This window comes from Barbatula barbatula (assembly GCF_947034865.1).
Source record: "Barbatula barbatula genome assembly, chromosome: 23".
NCBI lineage: Eukaryota > Metazoa > Chordata > Actinopteri > Cypriniformes > Nemacheilidae > Barbatula > Barbatula barbatula.
In genome coordinates, this window is record NC_136786.1 from 12,867,121 (window position 1) to 12,887,075 (window position 19,955).

General features: G+C 41.4%; 1 protein-coding gene across 1 annotated transcript in view; it reads left to right on the forward strand.

Moving 5' to 3' along the window:
- mllt10 (MLLT10 histone lysine methyltransferase DOT1L cofactor) overlaps positions 1-19,099 on the forward strand; it is a 39,900-nt gene extending 20,801 nt beyond the window's left edge. Inside the window, 13 exon segments of the mRNA XM_079447577.1 lie at positions 704-1,239; positions 1,241-1,343; positions 4,775-4,950; positions 8,918-9,032; positions 11,055-11,127; positions 12,258-12,430; positions 14,114-14,305; positions 14,790-14,863; positions 15,112-15,446; positions 15,865-15,888; positions 16,374-16,464; positions 17,024-17,191; positions 17,356-19,099. Of these exon segments, the coding sequence (XP_079303703.1) occupies positions 704-1,239; positions 1,241-1,343; positions 4,775-4,950; positions 8,918-9,032; positions 11,055-11,127; positions 12,258-12,430; positions 14,114-14,305; positions 14,790-14,863; positions 15,112-15,446; positions 15,865-15,888; positions 16,374-16,464; positions 17,024-17,191; positions 17,356-17,403 (2,108 nt within the window). The 3' untranslated portion in view covers positions 17,404-19,099.
- Positions 19,100-19,955: the final 856 nt, after the last annotated feature.

A 19,955-nucleotide genomic window follows, 5' to 3' on the forward strand; every position in this document is an offset into this window, starting at 1 on the left:
TGAGGGGGGGTAAAGGTGAAACTTCATGTTTCTCAAAAAGCTACCTGACCATACAAGGCATGTGCAGGTTTGAATGGTAGTGCGAGTAGTAAAATTGGCACGTAAAGCTTCAGCGGGCTCTGCCAGTGCTGTAAAAACATGAATGCAGGTGCTGCTACTCTGGCTTTGGTTAAAGGACGAGTCCTTGCCTGAGGGGAGGGCCTGAAAACACACCAAAATCTGGGTCACCTGCCTGATTTGTTTGGCTGCCTGCAAGTGACCGGCCCTCCTTGCAGTGGGATATAGGAGTTCATTGTGTAGCCTGATGTCAGCTCGAGTTGATTTTTCATTGGTTTTTGTCTTTTTTCACTTTTTCTAATTGAAGCATATTCAGTTTTTTCTTGTCTACAGTTCAAGAAGGGTGTTTTAACTTTGGGTGTAATTATTTGCTTAAGGAGGAATTTTAAGAAATAATAATGCGCAAAATGGAAAGTTGCTAACAGGTAGATCAGCACAGAATTAATAATTGTTTGTGTGTAATTGTAGAATTACAAGTCTTGCTTTTAGTTGATACGGTACTGTTGTGTTTTGTTTGTTTATTACATTTTATTTTTCACCTTACAGCTTTATTTTGGATCTATCGGTATATAGATGGTTTTGCATGTTTAAAAAACTGGCTGCAAAAAAGTCTTTGTATATGCTTATCATCTTTTTTCTCTCTCAGGTCTTTTATTAGGCAGCAGTACTAAAGCAGCCTCGAGTGGATCTGTGGTCCAGCCCACCTCTGACTTCCTCAGTTTCTCGGACGCCACCCTGAGGGCCAGCGAGTCCTACACTCCTTCCTTCGGCCGTTCTCACGTGAAGAGTGGTTCAGAGGGAGGAACCTCTGAGGCCATGGTGGGTCTCAGCACCTTCAGCATGTTGTCCCAAAGCTCCAGCTCCGGCAAGCATTACGAAAACTGTCACCCCACCGGAGAGCTCGGAGGCCTGACAGCAGCCAGCTACAAACGCCCCCAACCCTCCTCTTCGTCTTCCTCTGCAACCTCATCTTCCTCCACTGGCGAAGACGGTGTGAAGAAGAAGAAACGGGGGAACTGGAAGAACCGATACGGACCATGCTACACCTCCCAGGACGGTAAAGCCACAGACACGGGAGAACACGGAGTGGCGCTGCCCTCATCCACCTCCCCTTCGCCGTCCTCCATGAGTACGTTGGGCAGCCGCGGAAGCGCCGTTAGCAGTACAGGAGGTGTGGGAGCAGGGGGGTGCCGGTAGCAGTAGTTTGGGGATTCAGAAGTCCCCATCTCTCCTCAGGAATGGAAGCTTGCAGAGTATGACTGTCAGCTCCCCACCTGCTGGACCAGGTGAGCAGATACAGACTTTTCAATTGTTGTGTTCCTGCTCTTATGGTGTGTGATTCTGTTTTTCCATGTTATCTTTCATCAAAACAGCTTTGATTTTTCCTTTTGGTTGATGTCATCAAGCCCTCTTATGTTTCCATGTACTCTTACTTTTAAGCACATGTACATGTAAACACAAACACATGAGGGGTAATGAATTACTACCTGTTTTGGTAGATCCGAAATCATTACTTTGTCTAAATAACTCCCTTACGTTTAGCCAGAGGTCACGATTCTTTAATCAGATCGAGAAACAAATTATTGGTCGTTTTTCTCATTCGGTTCAGTTTCAGAGTTTCAAATGACGTCTAACACAGGCTAACTCCTTTTGATCTTACTCTGAATTGCTGTTTTTTCCATCTCTGGTTATTAAAAAAATCCATTTGAGGTGGGCTTGTCTCAAAGAGAGTCCTGGGAACCAGCGTGATGTTGTTTTGGTCTGCGCTGCTGCTGAAGCTCATTAGGGTGAAAGTGGATGGAGGTGCTCTCTAAAGTGCTTCCTCATTCCTACCTGATTGAGAGCTCAGAGTTGCCCGCTGAATCTCCATAGAGATGCACATTAACCTGTTGAGCCCGAGGGAGCTGGAGGAGGAAAGGAGCCCGTAACAGGCAATTAGTTAAAATTGTATTTGTTCCTCCCTGACGCTCTCCTTGCTCGGGATCCGGAGAGAGCTGAAGGCATTTAGCAGCTTAAGACAGTGTGTAGAAATGCCCTGACCCCTACTGGCCTTCCTGATCACTGAGTTTGAACCAGGCGACTGGGCCGGTGTTCTCAGTGCTGGTGATCTGCCTTGCACACTCATACATGTTTTGTTTTAGCACTCTCTCTGTAACTTTTTTTGCTAAAGTCTTGCAGTTGCTCGATCTCATCATTGAAGTGCTCCCCCATGTATGCTACAACTAACATGTAAGCATCTGATCCATGGCGATGTCCTGTTGCTTGGCAACTGTTTGGTTTTTTAGGAGTTCCGTACTATTTAGGAGTGCATTATAGTTGCCCAATGAAGTGAACATCACAGGGTGGTCGGTCACCTTAGGTGAACTTCCATATCATGGTGGGTGTTCAATATTGAAGGCACTGCAGCAGGGGAAGGTGCACATTGATCCCTTTACACAAGCAGTTGTATTTCATAATTTATTCATCGTCATATGATTCCAAACCTGTATAACTTTTTTCTATACACTAGGAGATATTTTTAGGAACGTTGGTAACCAAACAACATTGTCCTCCATTGACTTCCATTGTATGAATAAAACATTTCTCAATGTCAATCTTCTTTTGTGTTTTACAAGAGGAGTCATTTGCATGTTGTGTTTGACATGAAGGTAAATAAATTATGACAGAACTTTTTGGGGCGGTTAACTATCCCAAGTATATTTTCCTGGAAGTGTTGTCTTCCAAGTGAACTGATTTTGTCAGTTGAATAAGCAGCAAACTCTGCGTATGGTCCTTACGAGTTGACATGCAGCCAGTGTGTCACACGCTCTTTCTCTCTCTCTATCACCCTGTCCCCTCTCTCAAGGCCATCTGGGCTTTTGTGTTTGTTTGGGGCTCGTTCTCCCACCCCTCCTCGCCCTCACCTGTTCCTGGCCTTTGGCTGGACTGTAAATATTTAGCCATGGCTAATGCAGGGCTACAGCATGAGTGCTCCGTCTCATCTATCAGTCTCATCCTCCCTCAACAGCTCCCAGACCTTTTTTTGATGGATGACTGGTTTATCAGGGGGAGCAGTAGGGGCCATTTATTAAATGCAAACATCCATTTCGGGCCCGGGCGGGTGTGGGATTATATGGGGTGCTGTTTGGAAAGGGGGAAAGATTCTTGTTGGTTAAACGACGCTAGTTTGAAATGAGAAAAGGGATGTGACCGAGCACAATGTTACATTGTTACAATTTATGTTGAAACTATGCAGCCACCCTGTCCGTTCGCATAAACACCCGTGAGCAATGCGTGCATTTTCTCTGTTAACTCCGCACTGTAACTTATCCTCATCTGGAGTCGGCACGCATTCGGAAACGCCAAGGCGACTCTGCTAATGCCGTGTGCATGTGATAGAACAGTTAGCATGGAATATCTAAAGCTAGTAACACGACTCAAAACAAGACATTGATCACTGCTCACAATAACAAACATTAACAACATCATGTCAAAGGCCCAAATCTGCTTTGGAGAACCGTACCTCCTTTTTTCGCTTCGGTGGGAACCGTCCGTAAAGAAAAGTGCAGAGGATCCTTATCAGGACCTAAGCCGTGTCATTAACCTCCCTCTGAACTCGCATGGATTTTCTGCTGAGAAAGGAGGCATGGGCTTGACTTGAAATGCTGGCAACTCTAATTTGAAATTTCCCCTCCTCTGATTTGATAAGGGGAATTCGGGAGGAGATGTTAAGGCTCGATCGATCGGTCGGTTCGATCGTCACCAGATAACAGGATCTTTGTCCTTGCTTTGTTTGGCTGCTGTATGTCTTGTAACCTCTAATCCAAAGCTTTGCCGGTTGACCTATTCTTAAATGGTAATTATTAACCAGATCAACACGATTATGTTATCATCAGTGTATTAGATCCTCAAGAATCCCAAACGTAAAATCATTTTGGAAATATATTGGATTATTCCCTGTTGAATGCATCGGAGTTCGGAGCTTGGTACTGTAAATGGTTCACGCAGTACCGCTTCACCCAACAATGTTTCCCATTCATTCCTTTGTGTGCCAAGGGGGCCTCTCTCGTTCCTGCAAGGGTCAGCCTAGGCCATCAGCTGGGTGTATGTGAGATGGTGGCAGGGAAGGAGAGCCGAAAAAATCTATAAAACAACAGCAACAACAAACAGCGTGCATTTCATGAACCGGCACATAAATATGAATGGAGCGGTTTTCTCCCCAGCTTTTTGGCCCCACCTGAAAAGCCCTCCGTTATTTTTACAGAAGACGAAGTGAGTCGTCCGATTCGGAGAGCTGTTTTATGGGTCATTGGAAGGCCGGTGCAGAGTGCATGTTGAGAGGACTCTGAAATTCTTTGTTGTGCTCACTCGACGTCTGCTGTGATGAGGGCCTGGTCACACAAGGCCATTCAAAGTCCACAAAGTTCATCTCCGGGGCAGCGAGAAAGACAGAGACGAGTGAGATAGATGAATAACCAGTGAAGCTATATTGGAGGACAGAGGTTGCCCTTACAACTATTAAAACTTTGCGTTTGCCACTAGATTACAGGTCATACCGGGCATTGATCGATCTGAGATTCCCAAGTGGCTGTGCTGGATCTTCAGCTGATAAGCAAGCCATTGAGTGTGCTAATATTATTTATGACTTAGTGGAAATCAGAAGATCTTGTTTGCCCCTCCCTCTTAAACATTGACTATTTATGCTTTATTATAATTTATTCCATTTTTACCCTTCCAGGCTCGTATTCCAGCAGTAGCGATGTAGCTTGTCCGGTGCCCAGCACAGTGCTCGGAGGGTCCCTGTCTGGATCCAACTCTGATCCTGTACCAACTCATCAGTCAGTGGTCACTTCCATGCCCACCCTCACCTCACTCCCCACGGCTGCCACGTTCACCAGCACCTCATCCACACACGTGAGTATTTGAGTCCAATATTATATCTCATCTCTGCACCTGAATGTTGCTTTGCACATTAATTGGTAGCAAATAATGCCAGTTATTTTTGAGTGCTCTGTGGATACCACCCAAGTGGGTGGTCACAAGAACTTGTGTGTGTTGGTGCGTTTGGTTTTTGCATGTGGATGGAATATAAGATACATTTTAAGGAAAAAAATGTGAACGCATCACAAGGCTAAAGTGTTTCAGGGCTTTCAAATCGATGAATCGTGATTTAAAGTCTGCGTTTATATGAAATGTGTGTGTATGCTGTCTATATTTATATGTATGTATAATTGTATGTGTTTTAACAAATATTATCATAATTTCGAGTTTATTTCCAAAAAGAGATAAAAAAAATTCAATATGTTTTTTTTATTTACATGATTTAAAAAGAAAACTGAGTTATCTCTTTTTGAAAATAAACTCTTCATGTAAATATTTATTAAATATAATTTATATAACTTATAAATATTTTACAAACATTTCTTAAATATATACACGTGTTTGTTTGTGTATTGATAGAAATATCAGAATAAACACTGTATACACACAATTTCATGTATTTTTTTGTTAAATCGTTTGAATGACTAGATTTTTGGGGGTTTTAGGAGTCCGAATCCTGCACTGTTTTGTCAATTACTAGTTTTACACGTTAATTTAGTTTAAAAATAGCCATTTAGCTTCTATTATCTGTGAATGGTCATTATTCAAATAAGACAATGTTATCCTGCATCAAAAAGAGATCTACGACTTTCAGCTCACATACATCCTTAATGCATCATCTCTCACAAAATGAACCAATTAAATAGAGTTGAACTCATATTCTTGGTTCTGTGTGATTATTCGCTCCAGTTTTATCAAGATAAATACTGTTTGAGCACATCTATAGCTCAAATAGTAATTAACTCCTAAAAGGCATGGATGTAAATGTTGGGTGCAGCTATTTATGTATCTCACATTGAGTAATGCACATTATCTTCTCAATGTGGAATAATCTTTTCACACAATGAAAGAATCTGGTTCAAGATGCTGGGTTTGTGCTTAAACAATATTTTTCTGATCTCAGCAGTATATTAACAATATGAGGGAAGCCATCTTGCATGTTCTTGTGAGAATTACTGTTGGTGTCATTTCAGAGCTAATTTTTCAGCTCACAGAGCTTAACATTTTTTATGGTATTTATGGCCCGGCTCCTAAGACCATATATTTGGTTTTGCTGGATAAACGTCAATGTATTTGTTTGCATTAGCTAGTCATAGCGGTACAGGCGACTGAATTTGCTCTCATCATGAGAGATCTGTTTTTATACTTTATTTTACTTACTCCGAATTTAGATTTACAGATTTTAGACCAATCAGTGATTTTAGAATTGCCTATTGCTTATTAGACTACGGTATGCGCTTGGATGACAATTATAAAGAAAAGTCATTCTTACAGGACCCCAGAACCGCTCAAATGGGCCCTTTGGAAACACACTAGAGACTTAAGCACTGTCTCTACTGCTCTCCTGAGCATCTTTGTCCTGACCTGTGCTGCTGTAGCAACCAGCCGTCTCCAGGCAACAGTGCTTTGTTTGCGCAGATCTGCCCTCTCTACAGGCAGGGTGGCCTTACATTAAGGCCATCAGTGGGTCTACTTCATCTCTTAATGCTGCAGGGCTCTTAGCCCCTCCTAACGCACGCTTGCAAATATCCCCCATTAGTCCTAAGCTTTATGGCATAGGAGCTTTAACACCATGGAGGCATGAGGGGGCTTTCTGGGTTGTAGTTCGCTCATTGGTAAACAGGTGATATTTTTGAAAGTATGTCTAATGAACAATATAGTTTAATCATATTAAAATTGGAAGAAAAAAACATTAATCACACAAAAAATCTCTTTCTTTATTCTGCATTTTTTCCCATTGCAGTTTAAAAAATGCTACTAAAAAAATGCACTATTTGCAAGCAGGGCAGGGTCGACCTTCGACCCCAGCAAACACCCCCTAGGCCTGCTTCTGTCCCACTCTTGGTTAACCTGCACAATGGTGCTGAGAGCTTTAAGCCTCAAACAATCCGACTGTTCCTCTCTTGCCTGTGCTGGCACATTGAGCTCAGCCGCTGACAGGATGGGAGCTGACAGGCTGGACAGAGAGCTGGGTTAGTGGGATGAGGGGTTCTCTTCATATCGGTCAGACTCCCTCCTCTCTCCACACAGCCTGAATGAGAAGAGACTGTGAGGGGCAGGAAAGGGTCCGCAGGGTTTTAGGAGCCTGAAGAATGCAGGATATTAATTTTGGTATCCACGTAAAACAAGAAAAAACGCTTCTGACAAAACGTGAGATGATTTTCAACAGTGGTGTAATGTGTGTGTGTGTGTGTGTGTGTCTGTCTGTCTGTGTGTGTTATGTGTGATTATATCTGTAAAATAAAAAATGATCAAAAATTGCAATAATATAAATGTGCAAATAGCAATATGCATATTGAAATGGTTTGTAATAACAATTTAATATTACAATTTAATAATAATTGTAATACTTCAAAAGGTTGTCTTGTTAACTTTTCCATTTGCAAATTCATTTTAAATTAAAAAGGTTCAGATTTAACAACGCTTTTCTCCTCCCAATATTTTGTAAAATTATTTATGTACTTAAACACTATGTATTTATGTTTTATATATCGTTGCTGATCTTCCAACACAATGGATGTCCAAATTCACAGTTTTTTATAGAGGAAATGGAAAAAAACTTTACTTTTTAATTAATTCAACCGTGTAAAGTTAACAAGCACTAATACCTTTTATTGGTTAGATATTTACGAAACCCAGAGACAAACATAAAGAGTGACTATAGATAATTTATGGGGGACAAAAACACGAAATATAGAGAGACAATGTATTAATATTTATATTAAGGTATACATAATATATAGCTTTCTGAAAAACCTTGTCTTTCCCCATTTTGTGATTAAAATTTTTTTTTTTGCTATAAATCATTATTATGCTATATCTAACCAATAAAAAGCATTAAAAAGTGCTTGACTACACAGTATTTAATCATTTAAAAAGTACAGTGTCTTTTCCGTTTTCTACAATATTTGAATTCGGTCAGGACTGTGACGGCAATATATTAATATTTAGATTTGGGACATAAATTGATCTGTTTAAATAATCCGTTGTAATTTGTGAGTTAAAAAGGTGCTAAGATTATTTTTACTTCACCAATCAAATATTAATGTTTAAAGATGAATGCAAAAGAAACATGACTTAGAACACGGTTTTGTGACTTAATGGTAAATTAATTGCATCATACTGAATTGATATATTTTTTGCATGTGTGCAGTAAATCACAAAACCGTTAATTTACAGATTAAAACGGATTATTTAAACAGATCAATTTATGTCCTAAATCTAAATATTAATATATTGTCTTCACAGTCCTACCGAAAAATTGGATGACCGAATTCAGATATTGTAGAAAATGGAAAAGACACTATTCTTTTTAAATGATTAAATACTGTGTAGTCAAGCACTTTTTAATGCTTTTTATTGGTTAGATATAACATGAAGGGTGACTAATAATAATGATTAGTCACCCCAAGTGTTTTTTTAAAAACTAAATAATTATTTAAAGATGTCCTTGCTCTCCACAACACAGGCAAAATTTGTTCTGTGGCACATGTGTTGCTCCCTAAGAAGCAGCACCACAACTAATCTCAGCTCTTATTAGGGAAATGGCTTAATTGGATTAAATAATTAGCAGCAGAAGCACATGGTCTGTGTGGTGTTCAGGGCTGTTGCAGGCTCACAGGAAATAAAGCTGACATGGTGTTTTATCATGCAGCTCCATAGCCAACAGTCACACGCATTCACGCGCACACACATTCAAGCAGGAACATGTACTCGCACATCCACGAATTTGACAGTTATTGAGTCTGAACATGTGCTTTCTTATGCGTTTCTTCTTTAGTCAAACTTGCTACCGGGATCCTTCAACTTGGGGCCGCCTCACATGTTTGGAAACAGGCTGAACCCGAATTCAGCCATGGCTGCCCTGATAGCCCAATCCGAGAGCTCCCCAGCAGGTGAGACGCACAAACACTCCAGCGTACCTCCTGCCGACACAGGGTTCTCTTCTCAAATCTTTCTTCCATTACCTCTCCTCTTCCAGTCTCTCTGCACTCCCCTGTGTTTATGGAATGTGTGGTCAGCTGTATCCCCTCCCTCCTCTGGTCGCAGAGAGAGGGAGACCGAGAACTAAACTCCCCAGGACAGAGAGTTGAAAGTGTGCATACCTGTTAAATGAAGCATGCCAGCACTCAAACATTTCATTAATCTACACAATGACCACAGTGATGACACTGAGGGGATTGCCTGGGGTTTAGGAGGCAGGCATACCTAACACCTAGCCTCTCCTTCCCTCCCTCCACCCCGGCCCACTCTACGCTTTTCCTGGACCCTGCCTAAACCCTGGGGGTCTCGGGGCTGAGCGAATGGACTTGCGGGATCTTGTCGTAGGCGTGGAGGGGTAGCTGGAACCAGCTGAATGAGAGACAGAGAGGGCAGGAAAGGAAAAGAGGAACATAGCCTTTGAGGAATAATGGATCAGTCATGCCCTCCTCCTCAAACGGAGGTCAGGGGGTCATTTGACTAACAATAGGAGAAAGAACACCCTTCCTTAAAGAGACCACCGCTCAAGATTGTGAAGCTTGTGCGCTCTTTCCTCGGGCCTGTTAGTGTTTTGAGTTCAGCACATCTAAAATCTGGATAGACCGATATATCGGTTAGAACGATTTGTTGATGTTTTGTTACTTTTAGGTTGTTGGACAAAAAACTGAGTCTTAAAGTGTCTTTAAAAATCAGTCGGCAGCCTTTTAAGAGATAATAAGTAATTTTCTTCACTGTCTCTTTCTTCCTTTTTCTTAATTTTTCTTTCTCTCTCATTCTGTATTTTCTCTTTCGCTCTCATTCTGTCTTTTTCTTTCTTTGCTTCTCTCTATCTTCTTTTTTCTTTCACTCTCTTTTTTCTTTCACTCTCATTCTGGTATTTTTCTTTCTTTCTTTTCTGTTTAAAAATTCACAGCCTTTTCAATTAGAGTTGAAAATTTTCTCTACTGTTGTTTTTCTTTTCTTGCTCTTCTTCCTTTCTTCATTTAGTTATGTATGTATTTCCCTTTTTCTTTCGATTTAATCTTTCTTTGTTTTGGAGTTCTCATTTCTTTCTTTCTTTCATTCTGTCTTTGCTTTTTAATTTGTACTTCTTTTTCTGTTTATTTGGAGTTCTCCTTTTTCTTTCTTCGCATTTTTTTCTTTCTCTGTTGTTCTGTAGTTCTCGCTCTTGTTCTGTATTACTCTCTCATTCTTACTTGAAATTCTGTAAAGTGATACCTGGTGCTTTTGGGTCCAATCTGCGTCGCAGCCCCGGGGCTGAACCAGGGTCAGGCAAAGGGTCAGCGCCATAATAAGTCAGACCAGACCTTGGGCGGATCGAACAGATAGTCCCGCGCCCCCACTGGAGCCAGCCTGACGCAGCCTGTGCTCGGGGTGGTGGTGGGCTGGAAAGTGTTAAAAAGAACAAGGGGGAAGGGGGAAAAGGAAAGGAATGGGTGAAAGAAGTAGAGAGGAAGAGAAAAATGGGATTGGCTGACTGTGACTGAAGGGGGTGCGGAGGACAGCGCACGAGAGAGAGAGAGAGAATGGAAGGGAGGGGGTTGTGCCCGGCGAGGTGCATATGTGATTCATTACTTTCACTGCTGAAAATGAAAAGCAGTGTCTGGCATGGGGCCTAGAGGCAGGGCGATGGAAGCCTCCATGGGGAACAAAAAGCAGGGGTGAGGGGAAGAATGGACAGCTCGTGAAAGAGGGAGGGTGAGAGTGTGCATGAGAGAAAGAGAGAGAGCGCGAGCCTGAGAAAGAGGTGACTCAGTGACACACTCAGTAGTGTCAGTGTGCAAGCTGAGCTACCAGAGAGAACTCTTCAGCCCCAAGATGGATTTCAAAGAGGAAGATCTGATGAGCGCAGAGCGGATTGAGACGCCCGTCGCTGCGTTTCCCAGAATCCTCTGGCATGCCGGCTCCTTATCGACTGCTTTCTATTTACCTTTCAGATCAGGAACTGGGAGACGGAGCTCTCGGCTTCTCCAGAAGAGGAAACTCACCAAAGGCAAACCTCTCCCCTCGGTAAGTCCTATTTACATTCCTGAGCTCGAGTTCCCCTCCTCCAGGCTCAGAGATTTTACTCTCTAACCTTCCCCCAACCCCCTTTTCCAGCCCATCACATCCACTCACTCCGTTCCTCCCTCGCGCTCATCTTCCAAACAGCAGGCATTTTTAACACTGAGCTGTTGCCCGAATTGAAGTTGCAGACCGGTTCGTTTTTTGTTGAAATGTTGAAAGGTAGTTTGCCATTTTGCATAGCTAGCCTTAAGATTGAAGACATGATATGGATTTATAATATTGGACATTCGAGAGCGAGATTCCTAGGATGACATATTATATGATATGGAGGTATGCCGTTTTTTTGCATTGTAATGGTTTAATTTAGATGTCATCAGCTGTATATGAGCTGTGAAACATTTGCAGGGTTATTAAAATTAAACCTTTCCGACACGGCTCTGTGTGTTTTGGGAAAATACATTAAATCACTTAACCCCAGCATTCTTAAGCCTTATGTAAAAACTTAAGTGTTTGCATGTTTGTGTTACGTTTTCAAGATGAACGGTAATTGTTTCTGCTAGTTCTGTTATTTACAACGGAGCGGTTGTTTAGGGTGTTATGACTGTTGAAGACTGTGCTTGTGGTTTCGGAGATTTATTGTCATGTGGCATCGGCCTCAGCCCAGTCGTAATTACCCCAGAGATAGATTCACGCTCGCCAGGGAGCCCCTGATGTAAAGCCTGAAGCTGGATGCATTCATAATAACACCGATTGCTCTGTCCAAACAAGAGCGGACTGAGATTTATGGTGTCAGACGCCCGCGCAGGCCCAGGCCTTTTTACTGGACGGCGTTGCACTAGAACTGTGAACTCTGTTTGTTTTTATTAAGCTGCGTGTCTCCCTCTGAGGGCATGATGCCAGACCGGGAGTTTAGAAAAAACACTGATAATGCAGCAGTTTAGTGAACGTTTAAAAACTAAAAATATTTATATCGTAGAAAACAAAAACTTTTATACAAGCTTTGTATGTGATGCTCAGCTACATTTTCTTTTCAACTTGTGATTAAATAAAACGAAGCTTATATGTTTACAAGCTGTTGAGCTCATGTTGGACACTGGTGTTGCATCTCACTGTTTTCACTGTAATGGTCTTAGGTCTCCGTTAAGTGGCCTGCATATCCGGTATGACTCGTCAGGACCGTTGGTTTCAGGGCTTGGCTCTGGTACAGATTCACTGCCCCCTGTTGCCACCAGCATCGATCAGCTGCTGGAAAGACAATGGAATGAAGGACAACAGTTCCTCTTACAACAGGGTTCACAGGAAGATGGTGAGAGCATTAATCTTTTACACACTCGCTCGCAATGATGCATATTAATCCATAATCGAAGTATAGAGGTGTTTGGCACAGTGTGGTTGTCATTATATTGAACGTGCTGATGGAGATAGAACTTATAGGGATAATTTACCCCAAAATGAAGATTCTTTCATTTACTCACCTCATTTTAATCCTGTATGATTGACTTCTGCAGAACACTTAAAATATTTTGAAGAACATTGGTAACCAAACAACATTGACCCCCCCCATTGACTTCCATTGTAGGGACACAAAACCACTGAGACATTTCTCAAAATATCTTATCTTGTGTGAGTCATATACAGGTTTTTAAACCATAAGGGTGAATAAATGAAGACGGAATTAGAAGTTTTGGGTGATCTATTCCTTTCAGTTCTTTATGATGACTGTGACGCTATACAGAGTTTCTGAAGCCTACGTATTGGTCAGCATGTGATGTGTCTTTTGGTGGTGCTTAAAAAGCAAGCTTCGCTATACTATTGTTGAGTCTGTTAATATTAATGGCCCATCAAATTATAAAAATTTTACAGCGAGTTTGAGTAGCCACCTCTCTCATTTTCTTCAGAAAATGTAAAATAGCATTATTAATTTCTGTAATAAAGGCATAGTCTCGCTGATAGGCATTACAGGTTACTTGAAAAAAAGAATGAAAATTATTTCTTAATGAAATTGAAACGAAATGTAATTACGTTCATTAAAAGTTGGCCTGTCTCTTGTGAATCAGTGCATTATATTCTGTATATTTTGTGTCTGAGTCTCTGGGGACAACCTAGGATCTAGTGCTTTCTCTCAAAGTATCTAATCCAATAAAATAATTACAAGCGTCAAAGTGAAACCGTATTAAAATGCATGTCAATCAGATATTGCGCCTGAACTTTGCAATCTGTAATTACATCAATTCTCAGATCGCAAGTAATTTATTAGTTAATTTATATTTACTGCAGTAATTATAAGCTTCATTACCTATAAGTTTTGTCTGTGTGTAACTGCTGTGTACACTTTTTACAGCGCTTTGATGATCATCTGTAAGTAAAGCTAGTTTGTAGGTATCAGAGTCTCAATTGCATCATGTCGGTTCGTAGCAGCTGTTTGTGTTATGATAGCAGCTCGTTCGGCAACGGGGAAGTCTGTCATACGTAAAGAGAGGCCTGAACAGGAAGTGGTTGGGCGGTTGTGTTCTGCGGGTGTGGAAGTGAACTTTCTGTTTGCAGCTGATAGGAGAGCAGTTTTGCGGTTACGCTGACTGCGCATCTGGTTTGCATTTCGGTTGGGGCTGCTGGCCCCTGATCAGTGCTTAAATGCTGTTATTAAACCGACACTGGGAAAAGAGCGGAAGTCTGCAGTTGTAGTTCCTTCTGGAGGTCTTGATCTGCATGTGTGCAAACCTGTAGATGTAGTTTTTGCTCTTGTGATGTTGGGTTTACTGCTGCTGTACAAGCATAATAAGCATTCGATAAAAGTTAATTTGAGTGGTTTTGGCACGTTTTTATTTTATGCAGATTTCTGTATGAAGTCGTTCATAAAACCATTCTTGTTTAAAGAATTGCATTCAATTAAAGTAAATGATTTCTATGAGAAGCTATTAAGAAACGTGATCTCAAAATAAAACTTCTTCTGAAATGTCCAAAATAATATGATGTGTGTTTTTGTGTCCAGTGCTGGGGATGCTGAAATCCCTGCACCAGCTGCAGGTTGAAAACAGACGCTTGGAAGAACAGATCCGAACTCTGACCATGAAGAAGGAAAGACTGCAGCTCTTGAGCGCCCAACTCTCCGTGCCTTTTACCCCCACGAGCACCACAGCCACCACTGCCTCCTCTCCTCTATACCCCAGCAACACTCACACAGGTCAGACACACACGCCGTCTCTGCCTTCTGCCACTTGTTTACCTTTACAGTACTCACACTGCACAGTAACATTCACACATACGCTCTCGACAACCTGAGCATCTCTAATCCTGAACCTAAAAACCCTAGATTCACACATACACGCACATCTAACCCATAAGCCCACCTTCCGACTCACTCCCTAAAGCCCGAAAGTACGCTTCGGCTGGCTGACGTTGGCTACGTCTCACGCAGGGCACACAATTGTGCACACCTTTAGACATTCCTTAACCGCATGCAGTATCCGTCAAGGCCCACAAAAGGTTGAACTGCGCGTGAGTCACAATGTCACAGACAACCGAAGTGTACCCCGGCCCTTACACGCACACACACACACACCAGTCCGACCACCCCTCCTCCCCTCTGTTCTGTTCACGGATCTCCTCTCCCAACTCTAGCTAATCTGGTCTCCACATTCAAAGTGCAACATCTCTCTCTCCTCCAGACATGCTGCACAGCAAGAACATTCAGCTAGGCAGCAGTGTTTTAACAGACTCCTCTCAACCCTTGCCCACTCAGGTAACTTCCTCTACCCCTGCTCTGCAGATGCCATCTGCTGGGACTGAGCACCTGTTTAGTTGAGTCAAGTGTTATATTATGTATATCTGTATGTAGTGTTTGTTTTAGTCATATGTAGTTATAGCGTACTGTTATAATCACCTCTGCTTCATTTTGTACATTAGTTCAACAGGTCAATGAGGCTTCTCACGTGATCTCTCTTTCTTGCTCTCTTTCTCTCATTTTCTTGTGCTTTCTCTTTCTCTCAGGATCCCCTGTGTGGTGGCCATAGTAGCGGAAGTAGCACGTCCTCTCTCTCCACCCCCCCCTCTGCGGCACACAGTCCCCCCCAACAGCAGGTCAACGGAGTCGGCATGGCCGGGGTGGCCGTCCAGCCTGGCAATGCCAACTCGTCTTTGCCTGCCATAGCTGGGGTGACGGGACTGATGGGCGCTCTACAGGGGAACCACCTGACCATGAGTGGTATCGTGGGTGCCCTGAATGGAGTGATCCAGAGTTCCCCCAGCTTGACCCAAAACACCAATTCCCTGAGCACCCTTCACTCAATTACAAGCGCTTCTTTGCCTAACAGCTTCAATAATAGGTACAAACATGTCCTACACTGTGCGTTTTACATTGCAAATGTAAATTTTTGCATTTTGCAACTCCGCTCTACAATTCAGTATAAACTCAATTTTTATTTACAATGCAAAAAATATAAGTTTTGCATTATCTGTTGAAACAAGATGAAAAATCATTCTGTTCTCATTCTGTTCTTTAGTATTCTGTTTTTAGCTTCTTTTTCTCAATGGAAATGCCTGAAATAGTCTTAATTTTCTCAATACAAAAGATAAATTCATGAGTTTGTAAATGTATGTTTTTAATGTTCGGGTGAAATGTAACCTGGATTGTATTAGTGAGATGAAGCTGTGCAGTTATGATGTCAAAGATGCCTATTTCCTTAATTTCTTCTCTTTTTCTTCTTCTTCGCCTCTCTGTTGTTTACGCTTTTGGGAATTTAGCAGCATGACCACTGTGAAAACCAGGTGAGAATTTATGTGCTTTGCTCATGTCTGCTTTTTACGGCTCATTTTACTCCAGTATTTCCTGCTTGTTCTCATTTTTGTGTGCTGTTTCTGGAATTGAACTTGATAGGAATCGAAAACAACAGCCGTTTAGTTTTTTCGTAAACAGCCCTCCCTCAATCTTCAATTTACCTGTACGGGTTTAAATATTTATTTGATTTTATGTATGCTTTGCTTTAGGTGTATTTATTGTGCATTGGATTTGTATTAGACATTTTTTTATTCCTCAAGAAAATAAAATTTCCAAAGCAATGACGTGTGCACTCCATGTGGTTTGCATTTTGTGTGTGAGCAGTGACAGGAAATTCACTTTCTAATGCAATTCTGGGTTCGGGGGAACTTAATGTGTTTGTGCAGTCATGGGAAATAATGCGTCTGTGCAGGATGTTTCTGAAATGATGAGTGATTGTAGCTGTCTCATGGGCTCCATGCGTTTGTGTTTGCAGTGCGGCGAGACATCTGACAGAGCAGCACAGGCAGATCCTGCTCCATCAACATCAACTGCAGCAGCTCTTCAGCTCCCAGCAACCCACACCCGTATGAAGAGCCCCTACACATGACACCGTTTAGGCTCGCTCACTTATTCTTTATTTAAAATATCTTAGACATTTTAGAAACTATGGTAGGACACTGGTGAAACTATGGGAATTATGTTATGACAAAATATAAGTGTTATATTTTAGCATCACTCTAAGATAAGCTTTGCAAAATGTTATAATTTGATACTTTTACGTTTGTTACATTTATTAATATAAAAAAATGAGTATAATAGTGATTAAAAAAAACAGAACTTCACTACAAAACTCTCAGACAAAACTTCTTTGAGTATCTTTCAAAGATTGCACTACTCGAATAGTTATTCCTCTAAAGCTCACGTTATTGCTTGTTTACTTACAGTATGATTAAATTACTTTGCACGCTGACTCCTAAAAATAGATTCACCCGTACAAGCTTCTGTAATATTGCAAATACTCAGGAAGCTATTGCAGTGTTTGTGTGTAATATGCATCAGACGGTTCATGGGCAGCCTGTGGGCGTGCTGTCTGAGGTTGAGTCTAGACGTCTCATCACACTGTGTCTGTCTGTCTGTGTACAGGAACAGCAGCAGGTTCTGCTCTATCAGTTAAGGCAGCAGCAGCAAAAACAGCAGCAGCAGCAGAATGACGTACAGCTGCCCATCAACAGCCTGCTGCCCGGCACCCAGCAAACCATAACCAACAACCCCTTCCTCGCCATGCACGACAGCAATTCTTCCAAAACTGGAGTAAGTACCGCACATACTCTTTACCAATATTTCATATTATTGATTTGATAGTTTAAATGGTTAAATTTGTTTAAGTGTGTTCTTGTAGCATTGCTTTAGAAGCACAAAGGTTGCTTAAGAATAGTTCAGGATTTAGTCTTAGTGTTTACCTGTTATTTATTCAGCGGCTGGGAGACAAGACTGTATCACTGACAGGGCAGGAGAAGACCTGATGCAGAAAACAAGATTGTGGAGCTCCGCCTTATGGATCTTTCTCATCAGCGCATCCCAAGAGGCCCGGCTATCTGAGCAACAAGACCGGAATGTTCACCCACTGCACGAAACTCGCACAAGCACCAACCTTGACATGTACACACACACACACACACACCCACACACACACTTGCCAGTTTGATGCCCATCTGGCAAAAAAACATGTTGCACTGAGTTTGAGTAAATCACTTGCTGTAAGCTTTACGGTCCCATGGGGGCCAGACGACTTGCACACATATGTGCGCACACGCGCTGTCTCTCTCACCCTGCCAGTGTGCTAAAAATGACACTTACATGGTGTGAGTTGCTGTGGGCGCTAGGTCTTGGATGAGAACTGGAGTTTTTCGGATGGTCCATGGAGGATGGTCTGCTATCTGCTTGTGGATCAGTATCTGCTCTCCACTGTTACCTCTCTTTACCCCTTTAACAAAAAAAAACATAATTTCAATAAAACATGTCGCATTTGTCTATGTGTATGAATAATGCGGTCAAATGTGTTCGATCGGACATTTGTGCACCATGAAGGCCTTCTGCATTCTGATCTTCAGCTTCCCCCATGAAGAGGCATTCCAAAGGTCCACAAACTGTCTAACTGACCCTGCTGCACTCTTTGAAGAGCAACTACCTCTCAAGGCAGGATAAACAAACCAGGCCCTAACCCAAGTGCCTGGCTCCGTTTTCCAAGCTGGCCCTGGGTGCCACGTGCTGGAGACGGTGCCAGCCTATCCCTGTTTTTTTCCTCCCTTCAGTTGATCCATTTTTATGAAATTGGTACCAATCAGCATCGCTCAGGCAATACTAGTTCAGAGCCTGTACAGTGACTACACTGAAACCTATCTGATTTCGAATGTTTGTGCTGCATTGATCATTTTTTGAAGCCAACTTTATTATTCCTTTTTTATTTATTTGCATTGACTGCATGTTGGGTGCAAGTAACATATTTTAACGCCCAACTCGCAGAATGTTTTTATACTACTGTAAAAAAAGATCTCGGCTCCTTTGAGTCTTGTAAACTCATCATTTTGATGTCTGGTGTTTGAAGTTATAAAAAAAGAAAAAAACATACTTGACGATGAAATTTTCTTGTAAATACGCCTGGTTTCTTTGTTGCTATGTAAATTAACAGATGCATATTGGATTAAGAATAAGCTGTAAGAATAAATAAGGTTTAGTTAGCACAGTTTTACCTCTTTTTTTTTGTTGTAAATAAATATTTGTGAATCACTTAGTGGTGTGAAGGACTGTTTTAATGCACTGTTAGTGAGTTCCGATTTTTTTCTTAAGGTTTACACAAGACTGGTGACTGGATAAAGTGTATTAATTTATTTTTGTATGTGCAGGGGCGTTTTTCTTTTTGCACCATTTTATTGATGTGGTTTTATATTTCATTATAGATGTGGTTTGTCCACTTTCTCATGTATATGTACAGAAATTATGCAGAATCTCTAAAGTTTGTATTTAAACAGCAAAAGTGAACCCACACAAATCCTGCTTCGTATTAAGAAATTTTGAACACTGAGATTGTAGTGTTGCGCTTTTTTCAGTGATAAATTAAAATCTGTTTATTACAATGCGTGCGTTGTCTTTGTACTTTATACTTGACAGTCATTTACCTAAATTATAGTAACTTTTTTACATTAAAGGGATGGTTCACCCAAAAATTTAAATTCTGTCATCATTTACCCAACTTCGAGTTGTAACAGGACAGGTTTTGCCTCCCGTTGAATACCATAGTAGGAAAAAATACAATGGTCGTCATACAATTTCTTTTGTGTTTAACATTAAATAAATGTTAAATAAATGTATTCTCTATACATATTGCAGCTACATAACACTAGTAAAATTGGCTCGAATTGAAATAAGAAGTTATAAACGTTAATTGGAGAGTAAATGCTTTTGATTGGATTTAAAAATATATATTTTCATTTATTATTGAAAGTGACGTCTTGAAATTAAATGTATACAACAAAGAACCCCCTCATTTCCCCCCTAATCCCTAGAACCTCTTGTATTTGCTATCTGGTGAATAGAACCCATTTCTCAGCATGACCCCCAGGGACCTGCCCACTGTTCCTACCCAGCACAGAGTGCCCCTGCTGTGGGAACAGCAGGCCCTTCTCTCCCCTCAGCTTCATCAAGCTGTCCACACTACTGACCACCCACTGACCTCCGACCCCTCCACCCCGGCCTGATACACTCAGCACTACATGAACACAATGGGTCCAGTGACAGCATTCACACATCTGAAAAATCTTTGCTTTATTTTAATCAGATGAATCTATTATTACAATTTGTAATATGTCACATTTAGCGTGGCACCACTTTGCTTTTCCCATGATTGAATAAAGACCTTTTTTTATCAAACTACATAGTTCTCCAATAAACCTTCACTAATATTTTTACTTCTGTGAGCTCTACAGTGATAAATCAAATACTTGATTCTTTAGCCTATCTAGTTAGTGATGCCTTTGTGTTAATACCCGCTCAGAGAGCAGATGGGGTAATAGGAGGC